A 19,137-nucleotide genomic window follows, 5' to 3' on the forward strand; every position below is an offset into this window, starting at 1 on the left:
CATCTCAAAACTATTAACCCAGAAATGTTCCTGTCCAAAGGAAATACAAGGGGAAAAATTAGAATGGAGACTGAAGGACAGGCCAGCCAGAGACCACCCCAACTAGGGATTCCCATCACATCTGCAGACACCAAAACCATATACTACTGCTCATGCCGAGAAATGCTTGCTAACAGGAGCCTGGTATGGATGTTCCATGAGAGGTTCTACCAGCACCTGACCAATACAGATGCAGATAATCACAACCATCAGACTGAGCCTGGGGAATGCAATGGAAGAGTTACGGATAGGACTGAAGGAGCTGAAGTTGATTGCAACCCCATCCAAAAACAAAATCAACTAACTGGACCACCTGGAGTTCCCAGATACTAAACCACCAACCAAAGAGTATAAATGGAGAAATCCAAGGCTCAAGATACATATGTAGCAGAGGATGACCTTAACTGACATCAGTGAGAGGGGAGGCCATTGGTCTTATGGAGGCTTGACACCCCAGCATAAGGGGATGTTACAGCAGTGCAGCAGGACTAGATGAGTGATTTGAGGAGGAACTTTCATAGAGGCAAAGGGGAAAAGAGAGGGAAAATGGGATGGGGGGGTTGTGGAGGGCTCAACAGAAATGGTGATATCGTTTGAAACATTAACTTATAAAGTCATTAAAAATTAAAACAAATATTAAAGAATATGACTAACTTGCATGCATGCAAATGAATAATATTTAAATTAAATGTTTGAGGTTTGTAATAAAATATAGTTTTCTTCAAGCTATACAATGACTTCACACATAATCTAAAACATAAGAAATTTTAGTTGATTCAAGAGTGTGTTTTATCTCTGAACTTTTGAATTGAGTTCCTGTCTGGTCTTAACAAAATAATGTAGCATTTTGGGATAAAGATACATCCTAGCAGGCCCACACTGGAGGCCAGAATAGAAAACACTTCAACTGCTACCATGACTTTCCCCTTGGAGCTGTGGTAGACAGGAAGGAAAGTAACCCAGACACTGCAGAACACCAGCATGCTGAATGTCAGAAATTTGGCTTCATTGAATGTGTCAGGCAGATTCCTGGCCAAGAAAGCCACTGTGAAGCTTGCTAGGGCCAGAGATCCGAGGTATCCAAGAACACAATAGAAGGCTGTAACTGAGCCTTTGCTGCACGTGACAGTAATGTAGCCATGTTCAGAGTGTGCATCAATGTCAACAAAGGGAGGTGATGTCCATAGCCATATTCCATAGAAAATTATTTGGACAACTGTGCAGATGGGAATGATGTATTTAGGTGTCCTTGATACCAGCAATCCCCTCATTCTTTCGCTTGGGACAGTGATCCTGAAGGCCAGCACCACAGTAATAGTTTTGGCCAAGACTGTGGACACTGACACAGTGAACAGAATTCCAAATATAGTCTGCTGTAGGATACATGTTGTAGTACTGGGATTTCCGATGAAGAGCAAGGAGCAGAGAAAGCAAGATGTCAGGGATGTTAGTAGAATGTAGCTGAGAGTACGGTTATTAGCCTTCACAATGGGAGTTTCTCTGTACTTCACAAAGACCCCAAGGACAAGGGCTGTAAGTGCAGAGAAGCACAGGGCCAGACAGACAAGAGCCATCCCCAAAGGATCTTCATAAGCCAGAAATGACACGGCTTTTGGCAGGCAGTAGGCTTGCTCTGTGTTGGCATACCAATCATCTGGACACTTCACACATTCTTCTGTGTCTGTTGGCAAAAGCAAAAAGTCACCAGCATAGTTCTACATTGTCTCCTATTCATAGGATGCCTCAGACAAAGATTTTGGAGCACCTTAGTACAATTTGCCTTCCTCGTGGTTATAAAGAACCATTTAATGTGTAGCTCTAAAACAGCATTTCATATTCTATAGTATCTTTCATATTTGTAGTATAGGAAAAACTTTCATATTTTTGGTATAAATAAAAATGCTTATTTACCTTGTATATTTATGAGATTGTTATTATCTTGAAAGGAAGCAAAATTATATTGTGTCTTAGTAATGTGGTATTGTATAAGAACATAGCTTATACTTGGTCAATTGTAGTTGTCTAAATTACATAGATAGTGTTTATGAAAATGTACCAGGTGGGTTCTCTGAGAAAGTTGGATTTATGACAGATAAACTGTTCGAATTAATAACCTGTGGGTCTGTTTTCATATGGTCACAGGGGCATAGATATCTGTTCCACTAAATTTTATTCATTAGGGGCAATGATTCCACGGATCAAGCTTCAGGTCTTGTGAATTATTGCCTTACAAAGTTCTACTTCACGATTCCACCACTTTGGGTTTCTGTTTACACATATTCACTTTGGGGAGCCATAGTATTTGCATATATCTTTAAGTTCTACAACTAAGAAAGTTGATCTGCATTAATTCATAAAAGAAACAAGAACTTCCTGGAAAAATAGCATAAAATAAATAATTTTCTAAGTTCTATCAAATAAAAATGACATATAATAAGAGAAATAGTGAGAAATTTCCCACCTAGAAGTTACATATTCCACTGTGATATGTGCTATTATTTTTATTGCAAGTCATACATATTACATAAAATTGAAGAATTATATATTTCCAATATTGATGCCTTCTATTGGCAAATATATATTTTTCATTTACTCTTCTCTTATATTTCTCAATAATATTGACTAAAATAATGGGCATATGGATTAAATTTTTTGCTTATGCATATGATAATTTTGTATCTTGTAAAAACCAAAATTCCATTTTAGAATTCCTATGCAATATTAAAAGCAAATATAAATAAGAAAGAATTCTAGCCAATAACTTTATATTTAGCCAACAGTGAGTTCATTAATAAGTAATTAATTAACATTAGTTGTATATTTATGAGATAGTGTCATCTTCATAACAATTTTAAGATATCTTTCATATACTATATTATCCTTAGCTCTTTTTCTCTGACATTGCACACTAGTCACTTCACAAAACCTAATTAATATGATCACCTTTTCCCACATATATCTGCATCCAGCTTCTTTGACTTCAAACTACACTAATTTTTAATATTTTGGATATAATATTATTTTCTAATAGATAATTATTTGTAATGATTCTATAAAAATATACTTCAGTCATCTAATATATAATCAATACTAACTTAAAAATTTTAAAATTGGTCTTTGTCCCACAAGTACTTAACCACATCTATGCATCTCATAGCTGATTTGCCTATATTCACTTCAGTTTTGTGACTTAATCACACATATTATTTTCATGTGTTACCTTCATCACTAACATATGAACAAGATAGCAACAAAAACTACAGCATATCCATTGATTTTATGTTTGACAGGATAGTTGGCCTCCAAAAGATTGCATATTTCTTAAACTGAACATAAAATCTTTGACCCCTTGATCATTTTCAGGAATCTATCTGTGATGATAGGGTTGTGAAAGATTTACATTTTCAGTATTATCTATATGTTGATAGAAACAATATCAAGTAATAACATATGTGACATTTCTGAGAAAACTAATACTAGCCATAACATTTAGCTCTCAAGCTTATTTATCTGAGAAAATACACTCTTTCATGGGTCTAGTTGTAGTCAAGTAATGAGACTGAAAAATAGTGTGGGTTATTTATCTAGGGCAATACTAATTATCATACAAATTTATTAAAAAAAAGATTTTATCTCTAAAGTTCCCATTCATGGTCTTTCATGTATATAATACATGTAGAACAAGATAGTTAATCTGAAGAATTTTCTCCCAAGGCAGCCAATGACCTGTGGTGTTGGAAATCTCATTGGCAGGACATCGGGAACAATCAAAACAGCAGTCTGCTTTTCCTTCTTGATGGGATTTCTTGAAACCAGGACGGCAAGGCATACTGCACACAGAAGTGGAAAACTGAGAAAAATTAGATATGTGTTAATAACAGAAATTTCCTTTTCCTTCAATATCTACTATCTTTCAATGTATTGCCTTATTTTCAGTATACTTTAAACAGAATGGAATGTTACCAGTACATAAACATGGATTCTACTACATAATAGCATACATATGTAAATTAACTCATGAAAATATAGGATCCTCCTCAAAAACAAACATGGGAGTAATTAAGGCAAAAAGTACCACTTAGGAGTTTAATTAAAATTAAACTTTGTTGCAACCTACCTGTCTACTTCCTGTGGCCCACTCTATCATGTCTTCAGATAAGAACAGTTGCTGATCATGTGCCAAATAAGGAGAAAACTCTCCTACTTTCACCTTTAGTACATGACCTTGTGGAAAATTTAGAACATTGAGAATGTCATATATTGCATCTAAATTTTCTTCTTGATTAATATTCACTGGGTCTCCTACAGGATTAATAAATCTTATATTCTTCAGAAAAGCATTTACCTAAAAAATGCATAACCTTATGATTAAATATACTCACACACTAAGGCAAAAATGTTCTGTGGAGGACATTTTTTTTTTTACTTTTTAATCTCTCCTTCAAAATGTAACTTGAATACACGTAACTAACAAACTCGTTAAAGTGACATTATGTGTGTTTGTTTGTGTGTGTATGTATGGGTGGGTGGTGTTTCATTTATGTGTATTGGGTCTCTCACTAAACATGAACCTCACTGGTTTCTTGGCTTTGCTCTTTAGTCATTGAACTTTATATATGTGCCAGGTTTTTTTGCATTTCCAATACTGGGGTTACAAGCAGACAAACCCATGCCCAGTTTGTGACCTAGATGTTGGTATTACATTTCGGTCATAATTGATGTGGAGTATGTTAACTTTAAATGTCACCTTCCCACAACCTAGAGTCATATTTACCTGCATACATCTAGGTATTAGTCCTTTCCAACTTTCCAGTACTTGACTATCTACTTGTTGAAGAAGCATGTTGTGAAAAGCATGGGCCACAGCATACACAGCATTATAGATGTTGTAACGCTCATCATTCATGGCCATGTCAAAACTGTGCCGTGGTAACCATTCCAATGTGGTATTAGATGAGCAATGAGTCAGTGCTTTACAGTCAGATACAGATACTGAACAGTTAAAATACATCCATCCCAATCTCACCAGAGAAACATCTTCTGGGTAAGCAGAAAAGTTTGTTCTCTGGATAAAATGTTTAAAAGTAGAAATCTCTTGATAATGGTGTGACAAAGACAAAGTCCCATGGAAAGAGTCAGTGGTGAAATCTCTTGATCTTGAGATGAGATCCCATTGTGAGGTGGTGACCCATAATCTCCGTATGCCTAAAGCTTCCCATCTTCTATAGCTCACTTCTAGAGTAGAGTTGTTGTCACCATAAATGATGACAACATTTGCTGATGATGTCATTATTTGATAATAGTAAGTCTCTGCCCTTTCTACGTATAACTGTATGTTTACTGGGATCACGTTCACAAAAGCTAAACAGAATTCTTTGCTCCTCATTTCTCCTTTCATATCTGAGAGAAACTGAGCACCCTGGTCATCATCTAAAATAACCAGCCCCACCCATTGCCAGCTGAAATGAATCATCAAGGATACCATGGCAAGAACTAGGCTTGTGTCCTTTGGGGCGATCTGATATAGATGAGGAAACATATCACGATCACTCAGACTACCATGAAATGGTCCATATGTAACCTAAATAAAACAGAACACCGGAAGCAACATGAGAAACTAGACTGGCAAGAAGTTAACTCTAAGATCTGAAATTCAAAAGCATCATTTACAAATGGGAGGAAGGACTATTTGTGCACCACATTGTATGTTGAAAAACTACTGACATTTCCCAGTAGTCTACAAAATCCTTATTTCTGAAATACCTATTTTTCTATCAAAATTAAAACATTAATATTTAATGAGATGGGTTTTCTTATTTATTTATTTATTCATTCATTTATTTATTTATTTATTTATTTATTTATATTTTAAATGATAGACAGATACCAGATACTTAAGTTAAATCAAGATCAGGTAAACCATATAAAAAATCCCATAACCCCTAAAGAAATGGAAGCAGTCATTAAAGTCTCCCAAGCATAATAGTCTAGGAACAGATGCTTTTAGTGCAAAGATTGATGTCCTTTTCTTTTCTATTCTTTCCTTTTCTCCTCTTTTCTTTTCTTCCCTTTCCTCTTCTCTTCTCTTCTCTTCTTTCTAAAGCATTATGGTTATGCAAATCAGCACAGACACTATCTCAGAATTCTTCAAATATCCACAAGCAGCATGTCCTGAGCTCCATCTGTCTCTGGTCTGTGCCTGCACCAGAGACTCATGGAGTAGTTCACAGCACACCACCTCACAACTCAATCTGCTTCCTAAGAGGTAGACTCTAACCCGACACAAACAGATGAGACCCGACTACCATCCCAGACCCATACCCTGACTGCAGAGATTCAAGCCTAGCATCCAGTCAGAGGTCCATCTTTCTTCCAGTATACATCTGCAGCAGCAATGGTCAGGGAGCAACACACCGTGCCCCACCCCACATCTCTGCCTACCTCCCAACAGTCCACCTCTAAATTGACACTCACAGCAGTCACAGATCAGCACACCACTCCACAGTCCACAGTAGTTCTTCCTGGCTCCCAGGAGGCCTGTTCAAACCCAAAACATAACAGCACCACCTGCCTGGCAGGGGACATAATTCAGTTAAACCCACACCCAGAGACAACTAGATGGTGAAAGGCAAGTATAAAACCATAATCAATAGAAGCCAATGTAATTTGGTATGATCAGAACCCAGCTCTCCTATTACAGAAAACTCTAGATATCACTGCACACCTCAAGAACAAGACCATAACCTCAAATACCATCTCATGAAGATGACAGAAGCCTTTAAAGAGAATATAAATATTCCCTTTAAAAGTACAAACATATAGAAGCTATTAAAGAACAATAAATAAGTCCCTCAAAGAAATACAGGAAAATGCAAACAAGTGAAGAAAATTACTAAAACAGTTCGAGACCTAAAATTGGAAATAGAAGCAATAAAGAAAACACAAATGGAAGCAGCCTGGAGGATGTAAAACCTAGGAAAGAGAGCAAGAACTACAGACCTAAGCATCACCAACAGAATACAAGAGAAAGAATAAAGAATCTAAGGTATAGAAGGTAAGAAATTGATACATTGGTCAAAGAAAACATCAAGTGTAAATGTTTATAATCCAAAACATCCAAAAAATTTGGGACACGATGAAAAGACCAAACCTAAGAATAGTAAGAATGGAGAAGGGTGAAGATTTCCAGGGCAAAGGGCCAGAAAACTTCAACAACAAAATCATAAAAGAAAGCTTCCCTAACCTAAAAAGAGAGAGAGAGAGAGAGAGAGAGAGAGAGAGGAAAGAGAGAGAGAGAAGAAAGAGAGAGAGAGAGAGAGAGAGAGAGAGAGAGAGAGAGAGAGAGAGAGAGAGAGAGAGCGCCATGCAGGTATAAAAAAAAAAAAAGGCTACAGAACACCAAAAAGATTGGACAAGAAAAGAATATTGTCATGCCACATAATAATCAAAATACTAATTGGACAGAACAAAGAAAGAATATTAAAACCTGTAAGGGAAAAAGGCCAAGGAACATGTAAAAGCAGACCTCTCAGCATTACACCAAACTTCTCAACAGATACTCTAAAATCCAGAAGTTCCTGGAGACATATCATACAGACTCTAAGAGAGCACAGTTCCAAGTCCAGGCTATGATATTCAGCAAAACTTTCAATCACCCTAGATGGAGAAACCTAGATATTCTATGACAAAACCAAATTTAAACATCTTTCTATCAAACCAGTCATACAGAGGATACTAAAAGGAAAATTGCAACAAAAGGAGAGTAATTACACCCAGGAAAACATAAGAAATTAATCATCTCATTACAAACATAAAGAAGAGAATCACACACACATACATCCAACAACAAGAAAAATGGCAGGAACTAACAATCACTGATCATTAATATCTCTCAGCATCAATGAACTCAATTCCACAATTTAAAAAACTAACACAGGCTAACAGACTGTATGTGTAAGCTGGATCCACCATTCTGCTACATACAAGAAACACACACCTCAAAAACAAAGATAGACACTACCTCAGAGTAAAGGGCTGGACAAACGTTTTCCAAGCAAACATTTTCAGGTGCAGAGAGAGGAGAAAGGCCCAGTGGACCATGAGAAGGAGGGGAAATCTACAACTGCTTGGGGAAGATCTCTAGGAAGTCCAGAGACCTGGGATAGAGGAGGCTCCAGAAGTCAATGTGGCTGACCTTAGCTGAGATGCCTAATAGTAGAGGCATGGAACCTGTAGAGACCAACTCCTTTAGCCATGCAAGACCCACAGTGGAAGGATAGGGATACCAACACACCCATCAAACTTTCAACCTAAAATATGTTCCGTCTAGAAGAAATGCAGGGATGGAACAGAGGTTGAAGTAAAGACCAACCAATAACCAGCCCAACTCAAGTCCCATCCCATGGGCAAACACCAATCCCTGACATTATTAATTATACTCTGTTATGCTCGCAGACAGAAGGTTAGCATAACTATCCTCTGAGTGGCCATACTCAGTATTGGATGGAAACTGAAGTGTTACCCACAGCGAAATATTAGATAGAGACAGGGGACACATATGGAAGGACTGGAGGATGCATTGAAGGCCCAGTACAAGATGGGAACTTACAGGAAGACCAAGAGAGTCAACAAACCTGGACCCCTGGCAGCTCTCAGAATCTGATCCACCAACCAAAGAACATACACTGGTTCCAACAAGGCCAGCCAGGATATATGTAGCAGACAGGCAGCTCAGTCTTCATGGATCCTCTATCTGGCCTCAGTGGGAGAGGAAACACTTAATCTGACAGAGACTTAATGTGCGAGGTTGTGGTGATACCCAGGGGGTTCCCACACTCTCAAAGAAGAGGAACCCAGAGGGAGAGCAGCATTGGGGATGTAAACACACAAACGAATCAATAAAATATCCACAAGCAAAGAAGAAAGGAAGAAAAAGAGAGAAAGAAGGAAAGAAAGAAAGAAAGAAAGAAAGAAAGGATGGGTTGAAGGAAGAGAGAGAGAAAGGAGGCAGAGAGTGAGGGAGAGAAGAAAGGAGAGAGGGAGTGAGGGAAGGAGAGAAGGAAGAAAGGAAGGAAGAACCTATGTCTTCAACTCTACCCATCAAACTTAAAATCACCTGTGAGATTTTGAAGAGCTGCAGGATTGCCCCCACTCTGGCAGAAGCTGTCCATGTTGGTCCTGTTAGTGCTACATCACAGTGACTATGTTCACAGATGTAGTTAGGAATCATCTCTCCAGATTTTGAGAAAATATTTAGGTTATTGAGATGTGTTGATGTAATATCACACTGGTCACCAAGAAAGGTAAATCCCAAGGTAGAGTTGGGTAAAAGATTAGGGTTCTTGTTGATCTCTTCTATGGCAAAAAGCATTACCAGAACATACTGGTATGTTTTCACTGGCAAACTGAAAACAAGATACAGTAATTATTACTGATGTAGCTTCAAACATAACAATCTTCAAATCAAATACAACAAATGTTACATACTAATGATATGTATCCCCTAATTTCCCATGTTGATATAATCCTCTGTAAGGGAAAATTAATGTACAGTATGCCTTTTGAAACTAATAGTTGATAAACGGGAAATTTAATCATTTTGTCATTGTGAAAGTCCATACAACCTTTCCCTCTCTTAGTCACACTAGAATGTTATCAAACAACCTAATTACATTCATGAATCAGAATCACGCTCTTAACATACAGTGAATTGTCTCATTTCCTCATCCTAGAAATATCAAAACCGAAAGTATTTTTAATAGTTTAATGTATTTTAGTAGCAAACTTACAGGAACAGCACAGAAGACAGACAACATTAAAAACATGTACTTGCATGTAGGACAACTCAGAAAAGTATAGTGATGGATGGAATCTACTGGATGATAAAAATGCTACAAACACCATTTTGTTGCCGTCAATAAGAAATTTACTTATTTTTTAAAAATCCAAATGCTGACATTGTCCAGAAAATTTTAACAAACCTGTAAAACTAAAGTAAACCTACTTATAATTGTTATAAAGTTGAACTGTTGAAATCTATTCACTGAAAAGTTTTGCTTGCATTAATGCTTTACATCTTGCGTTTATATTAAAAATTCATACACAAATGAACGTGGAGAAACTGCCAATCCCTGATTGTGTCCCGTGTTTCCATCGCAATCATATACTTAGGTACCTTTGAATTCATGGAAAAAATATCTAACATTCAGAACTACTGGTAACAGAAAGAAGAGGGAAAAAAGCTTTCTTTTGAGATTGAAATGTTTCCCCTCATAGTGGATTCTTAAGCATGCTCTTCACGTATGTGAAGAGCTAGCTGGATATCCTTTCCGTACTTGTTACATGTTTGGCATGGATAGCACACAGGTTGGTATCTTGAAAAAGGCCAACCAGATAGGCCTCACTTGCCTCCTGCAAAGCACCAATAGCTGCACTCTGGAAGCACAGATCTGTTTTGAAGTCCTGAGCGATTTCTCGCACCAGACTGCACCAGACTCTGAAAGGGGAGCTTGAGAATCAGAAGTTCAGTGGACTTCTGATAGCACTTGATTTCAGGGAGTGTCACAGTAACGATGAAGTTTCTTCACTCCTCCAGTAGAGGGCCCCCTCTTGCGAGCAGCTTTTGTAGCCAGTTATTTCCTGGGTGCTTTACCAAGGGTGAATTTGCTGACAGCCTGCTTTGTATGAGCCATGGTATGGGCACCTCCTTATTTACCCCCCTTCTCCTTCAGCTGGAGCTCAGCAAGAGAGAGGCAGTGCAGGTGTTAGACAGCAGTGGCAGCCGAGAGTATTTTTTTTATTACTGTTTTTATATCAGTGCTTTTTATAAGTGTTTAAATTAATTATCTCACCTTAGTTCAACACTTGTAAGTCATATGCATCAAGAGATTTATGTTGTTTTCAGAATCTCTAATTTATCATAAAGCAAGATTTCAGATATTTGTGTGGTTTTTCCCAATTTTACTGGTACTTGTTTTACAGGCTCTCTCTCTCTCTCTCTCTCTCTCTCTCTCTCTCTCTCTCTCTCTCTTTTGGGGGGGCTAGCCTCGAACTCAGAAATCCACCTGCCTCTGCCTCCCAAGTGCTGGGATTAAAGGCGTGCGCCACCACAGCCCGGCATGATTCTTCTCTTTTTATTTCACTTAATTTTAACAGTTAATCAAGCGTACTGATTTTTTTCAAAGAACTTTCTATTTATTTTTTTAGATTCCTGCTAAATTCTTTAATTTCTAGTCAATTTGTTTATTTCCTGAGCTTAAGTACAAAATTCTGACTACTAGTTTGTGATCATAAGAAGAATATGAGAGTGACCTTTGCTCTTGGTGAAATAACCCTTTTTGAGCCATATATTATTCCATAAAAGTAAATATACAGTATGAGATTCATTTTGATTATAACAGTTTCTCTTTCTTGGCAGTATGTATATTCTCAGGCCAAATGCACCATCTTAAACTCATTTTTTAAAAGGTTCACGAGAACTTTTACACGGCTGTGTGTGAAGGGAAAAAAAAAAAAAAAAAACGGAAGCCAGAAACTGGAAGCAAACCAGGTGTCCCTTAACTGAAGAAAGGAAAAACAAAATGTGGTTCATTTACACAATGGCTTGGCTCTTAAAGACAAGGGCATGAGTGAGGTAACCTTAACCCAGAAAGGCACACATGATGTGTACTCACATATAAGCTGACATTCTCACCATGGCTCTCTAGTAGAGCTTGAAGGCAAGGATGGTGATTCCCCTAGATGTTCTTTTACCATTGAGAATTGTTTTCCCTATCCTGGGTTTTTGTTGTTGTTGTTGTTGTTGTTGTTCCAGATGAAATTGAGAATTGCTCTTTCTATGCATATGAAGAGCTGATTTAAAAAGTTGATGGGGATTGCATTGAATCGATAGATTGCTTTCACCAAGATGGCCAGTTTTACTATAATAATCCTGCCAATCCAGGAGCATGGGAGATCTTTCCGTCTTCCGAGGTCTTCTTCAATTTCTTTTTTCAAAGACTTGAAGTTCTTGTCACACAGATCTTTCACTTGCTTGGTTGAAGATAAACCAAGATATTTTGCATTATTTGTGACTATTGTAGAGGATGTTGTCTACCTAATTTCTTTCTCAACCCGTTTATCCTTTGTGTAGAAAAAGGCTTGCAACAGAGATTTGCTTAGTACAGAGAAAGACCAGTAGTTCAATGGAATGGAATTGAAGACTCAGAAATAAACCCATACACATATGATCACTTCATCTTTGGCAAAGAAGCCAAACTCATTGAATAGAAAAAAAAAGAAAGCATTTTCAACAAATGGTGCTGGTTCTACTGTCAGTCTGTACATAGAAGAATTCAAATTGATCCATTTTTATCTCTTTGAAGAAACCTCAAGTCCAAGTAGATCAAGGACCTGAACATAAAACCAGATACACTGAATCTAATAAAAGAACAAATGGAAAAAGAGCCTGAAACATATTGGCACAGGGAGAAATTTCCAGATCAGAACACCAATGGCTCAGGCTCCAAGATCAACAATTGACAAATGGGACCTCATAAAATAGGACAGCTTCTATAAGGCAAAGGAAACAGTCAATAGGACAAAACAGCAACCTATAGGGAAAAGATCTTCTCAAATTCTATATCTAATCGACTGCTAATCTCCAAAATATACAAAGAACTCCAGACTCAAGGTGTTAGACTCCAGAAGACAAACAGCCCTATTAAAAATGGCGTACAGAGCTAAACAAAGAATTCTCAACTGAGGAATCCTCAATGGCTGCAAAGCACTTAAAGAAATGTTGAACATCCTTAGTCATCAGGGAAATGGAAATCAAAACGACCCTGAGATTCCAGCTCACATCAACCAGAATGGCTAAGACCAAAAACTCAGGTGATAGCAGATGATGGTGAGGATGTGGAGAAAGGGGAACACTCTTCCATTGCTAGGGGAATTGTAACTGGTAATCAATATGACAGTGCCTTAGAAAACTAGTAATATCTCTACCTGAAGACCCAGCTATACCACTGCTCCAACATATAACAGAGACATATGCTCCACTATGTTCATAACAGCCTTATTTATAATAGCCAGAACCTGGAGACAACCCAGATATCCCTCAATGGAAAAATGGAATCAGAAAACGTGGCACATTTACAACATGGAGTACTATTCAGCTATTAAAAATGAGGAAAGCGTGAGTTTTGCAGGCAAATGAATTGAACTAGAAAATATCATCTTGAGTGAGATATCACAGACCCAAAAAGACATACATGATATGTGGTCACTGATAAGTGGTTATTAGCCAAAAAGCACAGAATACCCATGATATAACCCACAGACCCTAAGAAATTTAAAAAGAAGGAATACCTTGGGAGGGTGCTTAATTCCCACTTAGAAGGGGGGCAACAAATAATCATGAGACAGAGGGAGGGACAGACCTGGATGGAGTAAGGGAGGAGGAGAGGAAAAAGGAGCAGAATCAGGTATGGAGTTTGGAGAGAACAGTAGAGAGAAGCCCAGAGGGCCAGGAGTTTCAATGGAAATAATGTAACTTCTCGGGGTGGGGTTTAGAAGACCCTCTACTTAGTAACAAAGACCTGTGGTGTGAGAGACTCCCAGGACTCAGTGGGGATGACCTTAGCCAAAATGCCCAACAGTGGGAGAAAGAACTTGAAGATACCACCTCCAGTAGATAGTAAGGAACACCAAGTAGAGTGACCAGATTACCAAACCACTGTTAAGAATTTTTACCCAGAGCTGTTCCTGTCTAACAGAACTTCTGGTACAGTTCCAGTAACTGGCCTAACTTGGGAGCCATCTCATGGGGATGGGAGCAAGAAGACCTGGCATTATTACTGATGCATTGATGTGCTAACAGACAGGAACCTAGAATGGATGTACTCTGAGAGGCCCTACCAGCAGTTGACTGTGATTGAGACAGATGCTTACACCCAAACATTGGACTGTAATTGAAGACCCCTATGAAAGAACTAGGGAAAGGACTGAAAGAGCTGAAGGGGATGGTGACCACATAGGAAACCAGTAGTCTCAACTAACCTTGACCCCTGGGAGCTCCCAGAGGCTGACCCACCAACCAAAGAGCATACATGTGTTTGCCCAAGGCCCCTGGCACATATGTAGGAGAGGACTGCCTTGTCTGGCCCCGGTGGGAGAGGATGCTCCTAACCCTGGAGAGACTTGAGCAGTGGGATGACCAGAGGAAGGGTTGAGGAGAGGGGGAGCACCCTCTGAGAGGCAAAGGGGAGGGGGAACAGGATGAGGAAATGAGGAAGGGCAGACTGGAAGGGAGCAATGTCTGGAATGGAAATAAAATAATCAATAAAAAAGAAATATAAATCAAATTGAAATTCTAGCCCATCAAGGTGAACCCATTGCTATTTTGTAAGAGTTACTAACTTCTACATTTCTCTAATTTCCATGTATTTTAATGTATCCTCCACATATTTTATGATTAAGGATACATGTGAATAATTTTATACATGCATGAAGAGTCCCAAAACTGATGTCAACAATTATCTTTTTTATTTTTATTTATTTGATGTATGAGTATTCTGCTACATGAACATCTGCAGTCCAGAAAAGGGCATCAGATCACATTATAGATGGTTGTGAGTCACCATGTGATTGCTGGGAATTGAACTCAGGGCCTCTGAAAGAGCACTCAGTACTCTTAACCCCTGATTCACCTCTCCAGAACCAAGAGTTATCTTTTTATCACTTGTACTGATTATTTGTTATAACAGTGCCCGTCGGTGAAATCTAGTGCTTGCTGGAATGTCCTTTCTCTGCCTCTGAAACCCAAATTAATTATAGGTGACTTCTACACCCATTGAGCATTTATGTGTGTTCTGAGATCTGAACTCCAGTCCTGATGGTAACACAGCCAAAACATTAGGCATGGGATCATCCTGAAAATTAGTATAAACTAAGAAAAGGATTACAAATGGTAGTAACGACATCTAGGAAAGTGAATCCTTTGTTGACATATTTGGCCTTAATGTCAAATACTTCTGGTTTCTTCCCAGAACTATATTGCTGTTCCTAAGGAGATGAAACTAGAACCAGTGTACAGTGAACCATTATCATTGCTAGATAGTACCCCAAAGAGCACAAAGAAGACTGTGAGAGAAGCATTCACATACTCACTTTTACTGTTACATTCTTCACTCAAGGTAGTGTAATCCACATGAGCATGTCTCAACAATGCATGAGGAAAGACATTTAGAAAATGCAATATTCCACATCCAAATACTATGACATATAAAATCCAGAATTGGGAGCCAAGTCATGAACTAAATAAATGATGCAAAACCATTAAAACAAGTATCCCCGAATTTTCCCTCATACAAGGAAGCTAGAATAGAAAAAAACTACAATGTGGTAATACAGATTTGATTAGATTTTGTTGAGGGCACTGCTGAGAGGGAGAAAGAAGTAGTGGAAGAAGGGACAATTAAGGGGCTTATGATCACATGTACTGCAATATATATACAAACACCTCAAGGAAACCTATTAATATGAGTAAACAATGTGTTAGACAAAGTCAAGAAATACAAGCAAAGCAGGCCTGTAGGTCGATACCTTTAATTCAGCCCTTGGAAGGTAGATGCAAGCAGATCTCTGTGAGTATTAGGCAGATCTCACCTGATCTACATTGCAAGTTCCAAGCCTGCCAGGGCTGTATAGTAAGACTCCATCTCAAAAAGGAAAGAAGATAAATTAGAAACAGAAATAATAAAAAAGGAAATAATAGAAAAGAAACACATCTGCCTTAACCAGAGAAGCTATGATTGAGGGTAGGGTTGTACTGAATGCTCAACCCTAGGTTATACCACACCCTGTAAGACTTAAGGGACATAACAAAAAACAAATAGGATTGGAGAATTTAAGATTGAGAAGACAGGAAAAATGGGAGGTTATCTTGCTGTCTTGAGAGGCATCACAGTCGTGTTCTCACAACTGCTGTGGTTCTCTATAGAGAGATTAAACAGGGATGGATAGACCTGTGGGCAATTGTCAATAGGGCAAGGGGACCTCAGAAGGCTCAGTGAGTCCATCTTGAAGTATTGCTTACAAATGATGGAAGTAATTCCTGCCAGTTGAGTACCCACTGATGATCTCACCAAGTACTAATGAATAGTTCCAAACAACTTGTTTAACATATGGCCCTGGTTGAATACAGTAGAAATATAACAAAAATGAATATGAAAGGGAAGTCGTTGGAGAAAGACATGGAGGGACAGAAACAGAAGTGGGATACGTGAGAATAGGAGTGGATACGAGTAATTCGAATCCACTTATGCAGTATAAAGTTGCAAAATGAAAGATTTTTGCATATTATTTGATCACACTATGAACTCTGAGATTGTTTTGTTTACTAGAACAACCTATTTTTAGTTGTGTTATTGCTCAGCCTTGGCACAAACCATTAAGCCTCTGGCGGGAATACAGACACACCCTCAGTATACACCTTTAATCCCAAACAATGAGAGTAAACTTAGTTTGCAGAAGGAAACACTCATATTTGAAAGTGATGTTTAATTGAGTGGTAGACAAAGTGATGAATTGAGAAATACTTGACAGAGGAGGACATGGCCAGCTCTCATGAGAATGGTGAGAAAAGAGGGGCTACTTAAGAGCAGTGCAGAGAAAAAGGAGAAAAGGTAGTTTTACAGAGACAGTTGTACAGAGACAGGCTGCAGAGAGAGAAAAAGCTAGGCACAGGTAAGACAAAATGGTCCAGAGAATGAAAAGAAGCCAGGTGATAACAGATTTCCAGAGTTGAGGCCAAGAAGAGCAAAAAGTCAGAGGCTTCGAGTGAAGCCAGGTACAATCAGTCAGGTTGGAGAGGAGTTTGAGCCAGAACAGCTAAGTAACCAACCAGCTAGAGTTTAGACATTACAAGAATGGGTGAGCATATTATGCAGCAGTAAATCTCAGAGACTAAGATTAGATAGTACAGAGGCTACAAGATTTCAAAACCAGGACTACGTTAGCAGAGAGGCATTAAGCCACTGAGACAACAATTATAAAAGGAGAATAACAAATATTTTATAAAATTTAATAGTTTTCTAACAGTATGCCTGCCAGTTATAATATGTAATTTAAAGTAATTGTGCTTTGTATCCTTGCAGTAAGTAATTAAGATTAAACATAGAAAGCAGATACATTAGAATTATCAAACCTGTTATACATGTTTGCTTCCAAAGATAAAGCCACAGACACAAAAAACAATACAGTTTTCCACTCTAAATATGTGTGCATTAATTATAATTCACTATCATTTAAATGATGTCAACTTTGGGTGAATATTAATTGGTCATGAAATTTGTCAGTTCTACCTCACCACAATCTCCCATTGCCTCTCTATTTCTTCATAGGGTAATTTATCAGCTGACAAAGACATCTCAAATCTGCTGTTTCTCTGTATAAATTGCCCATAGTGCATTCAGAGATGAACAGAAAATCTCTTTCAAAGCGACAAGTTATATCACAACACCTTTAGTAAACAGATTATATTACCTAATACAGTATGTATCTTTAAAGAAATTATCCACCTTTGTGCATAAAGAATAAGACTTAAATAAGTAAAAGGGTAAATCCTGCAGACTTGGCATAAGAAATGTTTGTAGCAGCCATCAGAATCAAAATGAACACAATGTAAAATGTACAAAATTTGCATGTGCAGTATGTAAAATCACCAAAAGAAGAAAATTACATATATTATAAGTGAAAGAACTAATAAGATGTAAACATTTTTGAAATCAATATAGTAAGAATATTCAGTGGTAGCAAAGATAACACAACTTAAAACATTCATTTTTGCTCTAAATGTTACCACCTACCCATAGTAACTTCCGTGATATAAGATACTCAAAGGAGAGCTGTGACTTCTTTCACTGACATTTTCTGTTTTATCAGAACTACAAATATTCAGCTGGAATCTATTAACTGTAAAACTATTTAAATTTTAAAGGTAGAATATTCTCCAAATGCCTGACACTGAGAATACCACAAATGAGTGATTGTGATATTGCAGGCTAGGGACAATAATATGAAAACAAAAGCCATAAAAATATCACAGTATATACTTCTCTCATAACTACAGTGAATTCTATCTCCAGAAGCCATGGACCATAGATGGCAGAATGTCCTGGGATGCAAATTGTCTGAAAGAATATGTAACATGTATGGATACATATATCCAAAGGAAGAAAACAGATATGAATTAGCTCTTTTTTCAGGATTTCTGGAATTCATGCTATGTCAGACAGGTGGAGGAACGCTTTGTTGCAGCCTTCTAATGCTAACTAATTCCAGTGATTTGAATTGTGTTTCTAAGTGAGAGGACAGTACCTCACCCATACAATGGCAACTCTCAAGACAGGGGGTAACCTACAAAGAAAAATAGGGAGTGATATCTCTCTTACATCTCATCTTTATAAATGAAAGTCTATACGAAAGAAAGAAAATAAACTGATCCATTTCAAAGAGGGAAAAAAGACAAATATAATTTCAAATGCTTCCTACAGTGTTATGAGGAAGGAAAACAGGAAATCCACATAATGCCTGTCTTCCTAGTTATGTTTTAGTAACAGAAGCATGAACACACAACTGAAGCACTCACAGAAAATCCAGCAGCACCCTGAAGTAATCTTCCACTAGATGTCCAGGTACTCTGAAAAGGATGAAACCACAGTCCTTCCTCGTGTTGCCCTCAAGATTTTCATTGTGATTTATTCTCCAAAAGCAACTGGCTTCAGGAAAACTGCACAAGATGAAAGAAAGTCTCAGCAGCAGGAAGAAAACAATCAAAGTGTATACCTTTTCCATGTCTGCCATTCAGTAAGCCTGAACGGGGGTTACATGTGCAATCCCACGGACACAGTCAAATCATTTAGTCATGTACACATGTGTGTCTCTTTTTATTACCATTGCCCATGTGAGCGGCAACTCAAATTGGCCATGAGTCCTGTCAATTCACTATCATCACAAACTTCCCCAGGTTCTCTCTTCTGACTCTATCCAACTATCCTTAGAGGATTGCAGAACAACTGGCCTGAGGGCTTTACATTTGAAGTGAACGTGAACCATAAG

The 19,137-nt window shown here is 38.0% G+C and overlaps 1 protein-coding gene across 1 annotated transcript; it reads right to left on the reverse strand.

Moving 5' to 3' along the window:
* Positions 1 to 815: 815 nt before the first annotated feature.
* Positions 816 to 18,873, reverse strand: LOC114636285 (vomeronasal type-2 receptor 116-like). The gene is made up of 6 exons (XM_028784461.1): positions 18,668 to 18,873; positions 9,155 to 9,443; positions 4,814 to 5,620; positions 4,157 to 4,384; positions 3,766 to 3,889; positions 816 to 1,720 (listed from the first exon to the last, which is right to left on the reverse strand). The coding sequence occupies exons 1-6, from the start codon at positions 18,871 to 18,873 to the stop codon at positions 816 to 818; spliced, it is 2,559 nt and encodes an 852-aa protein (XP_028640294.1).
* Positions 18,874 to 19,137: the final 264 nt, after the last annotated feature.

Source organism: Grammomys surdaster, unplaced genomic scaffold, assembly GCF_004785775.1.
Source record: "Grammomys surdaster isolate TR1022 unplaced genomic scaffold, NIH_TR_1.0 123433, whole genome shotgun sequence".
In the NCBI taxonomy this organism is placed as follows: domain Eukaryota; kingdom Metazoa; phylum Chordata; class Mammalia; order Rodentia; family Muridae; genus Grammomys; species Grammomys surdaster.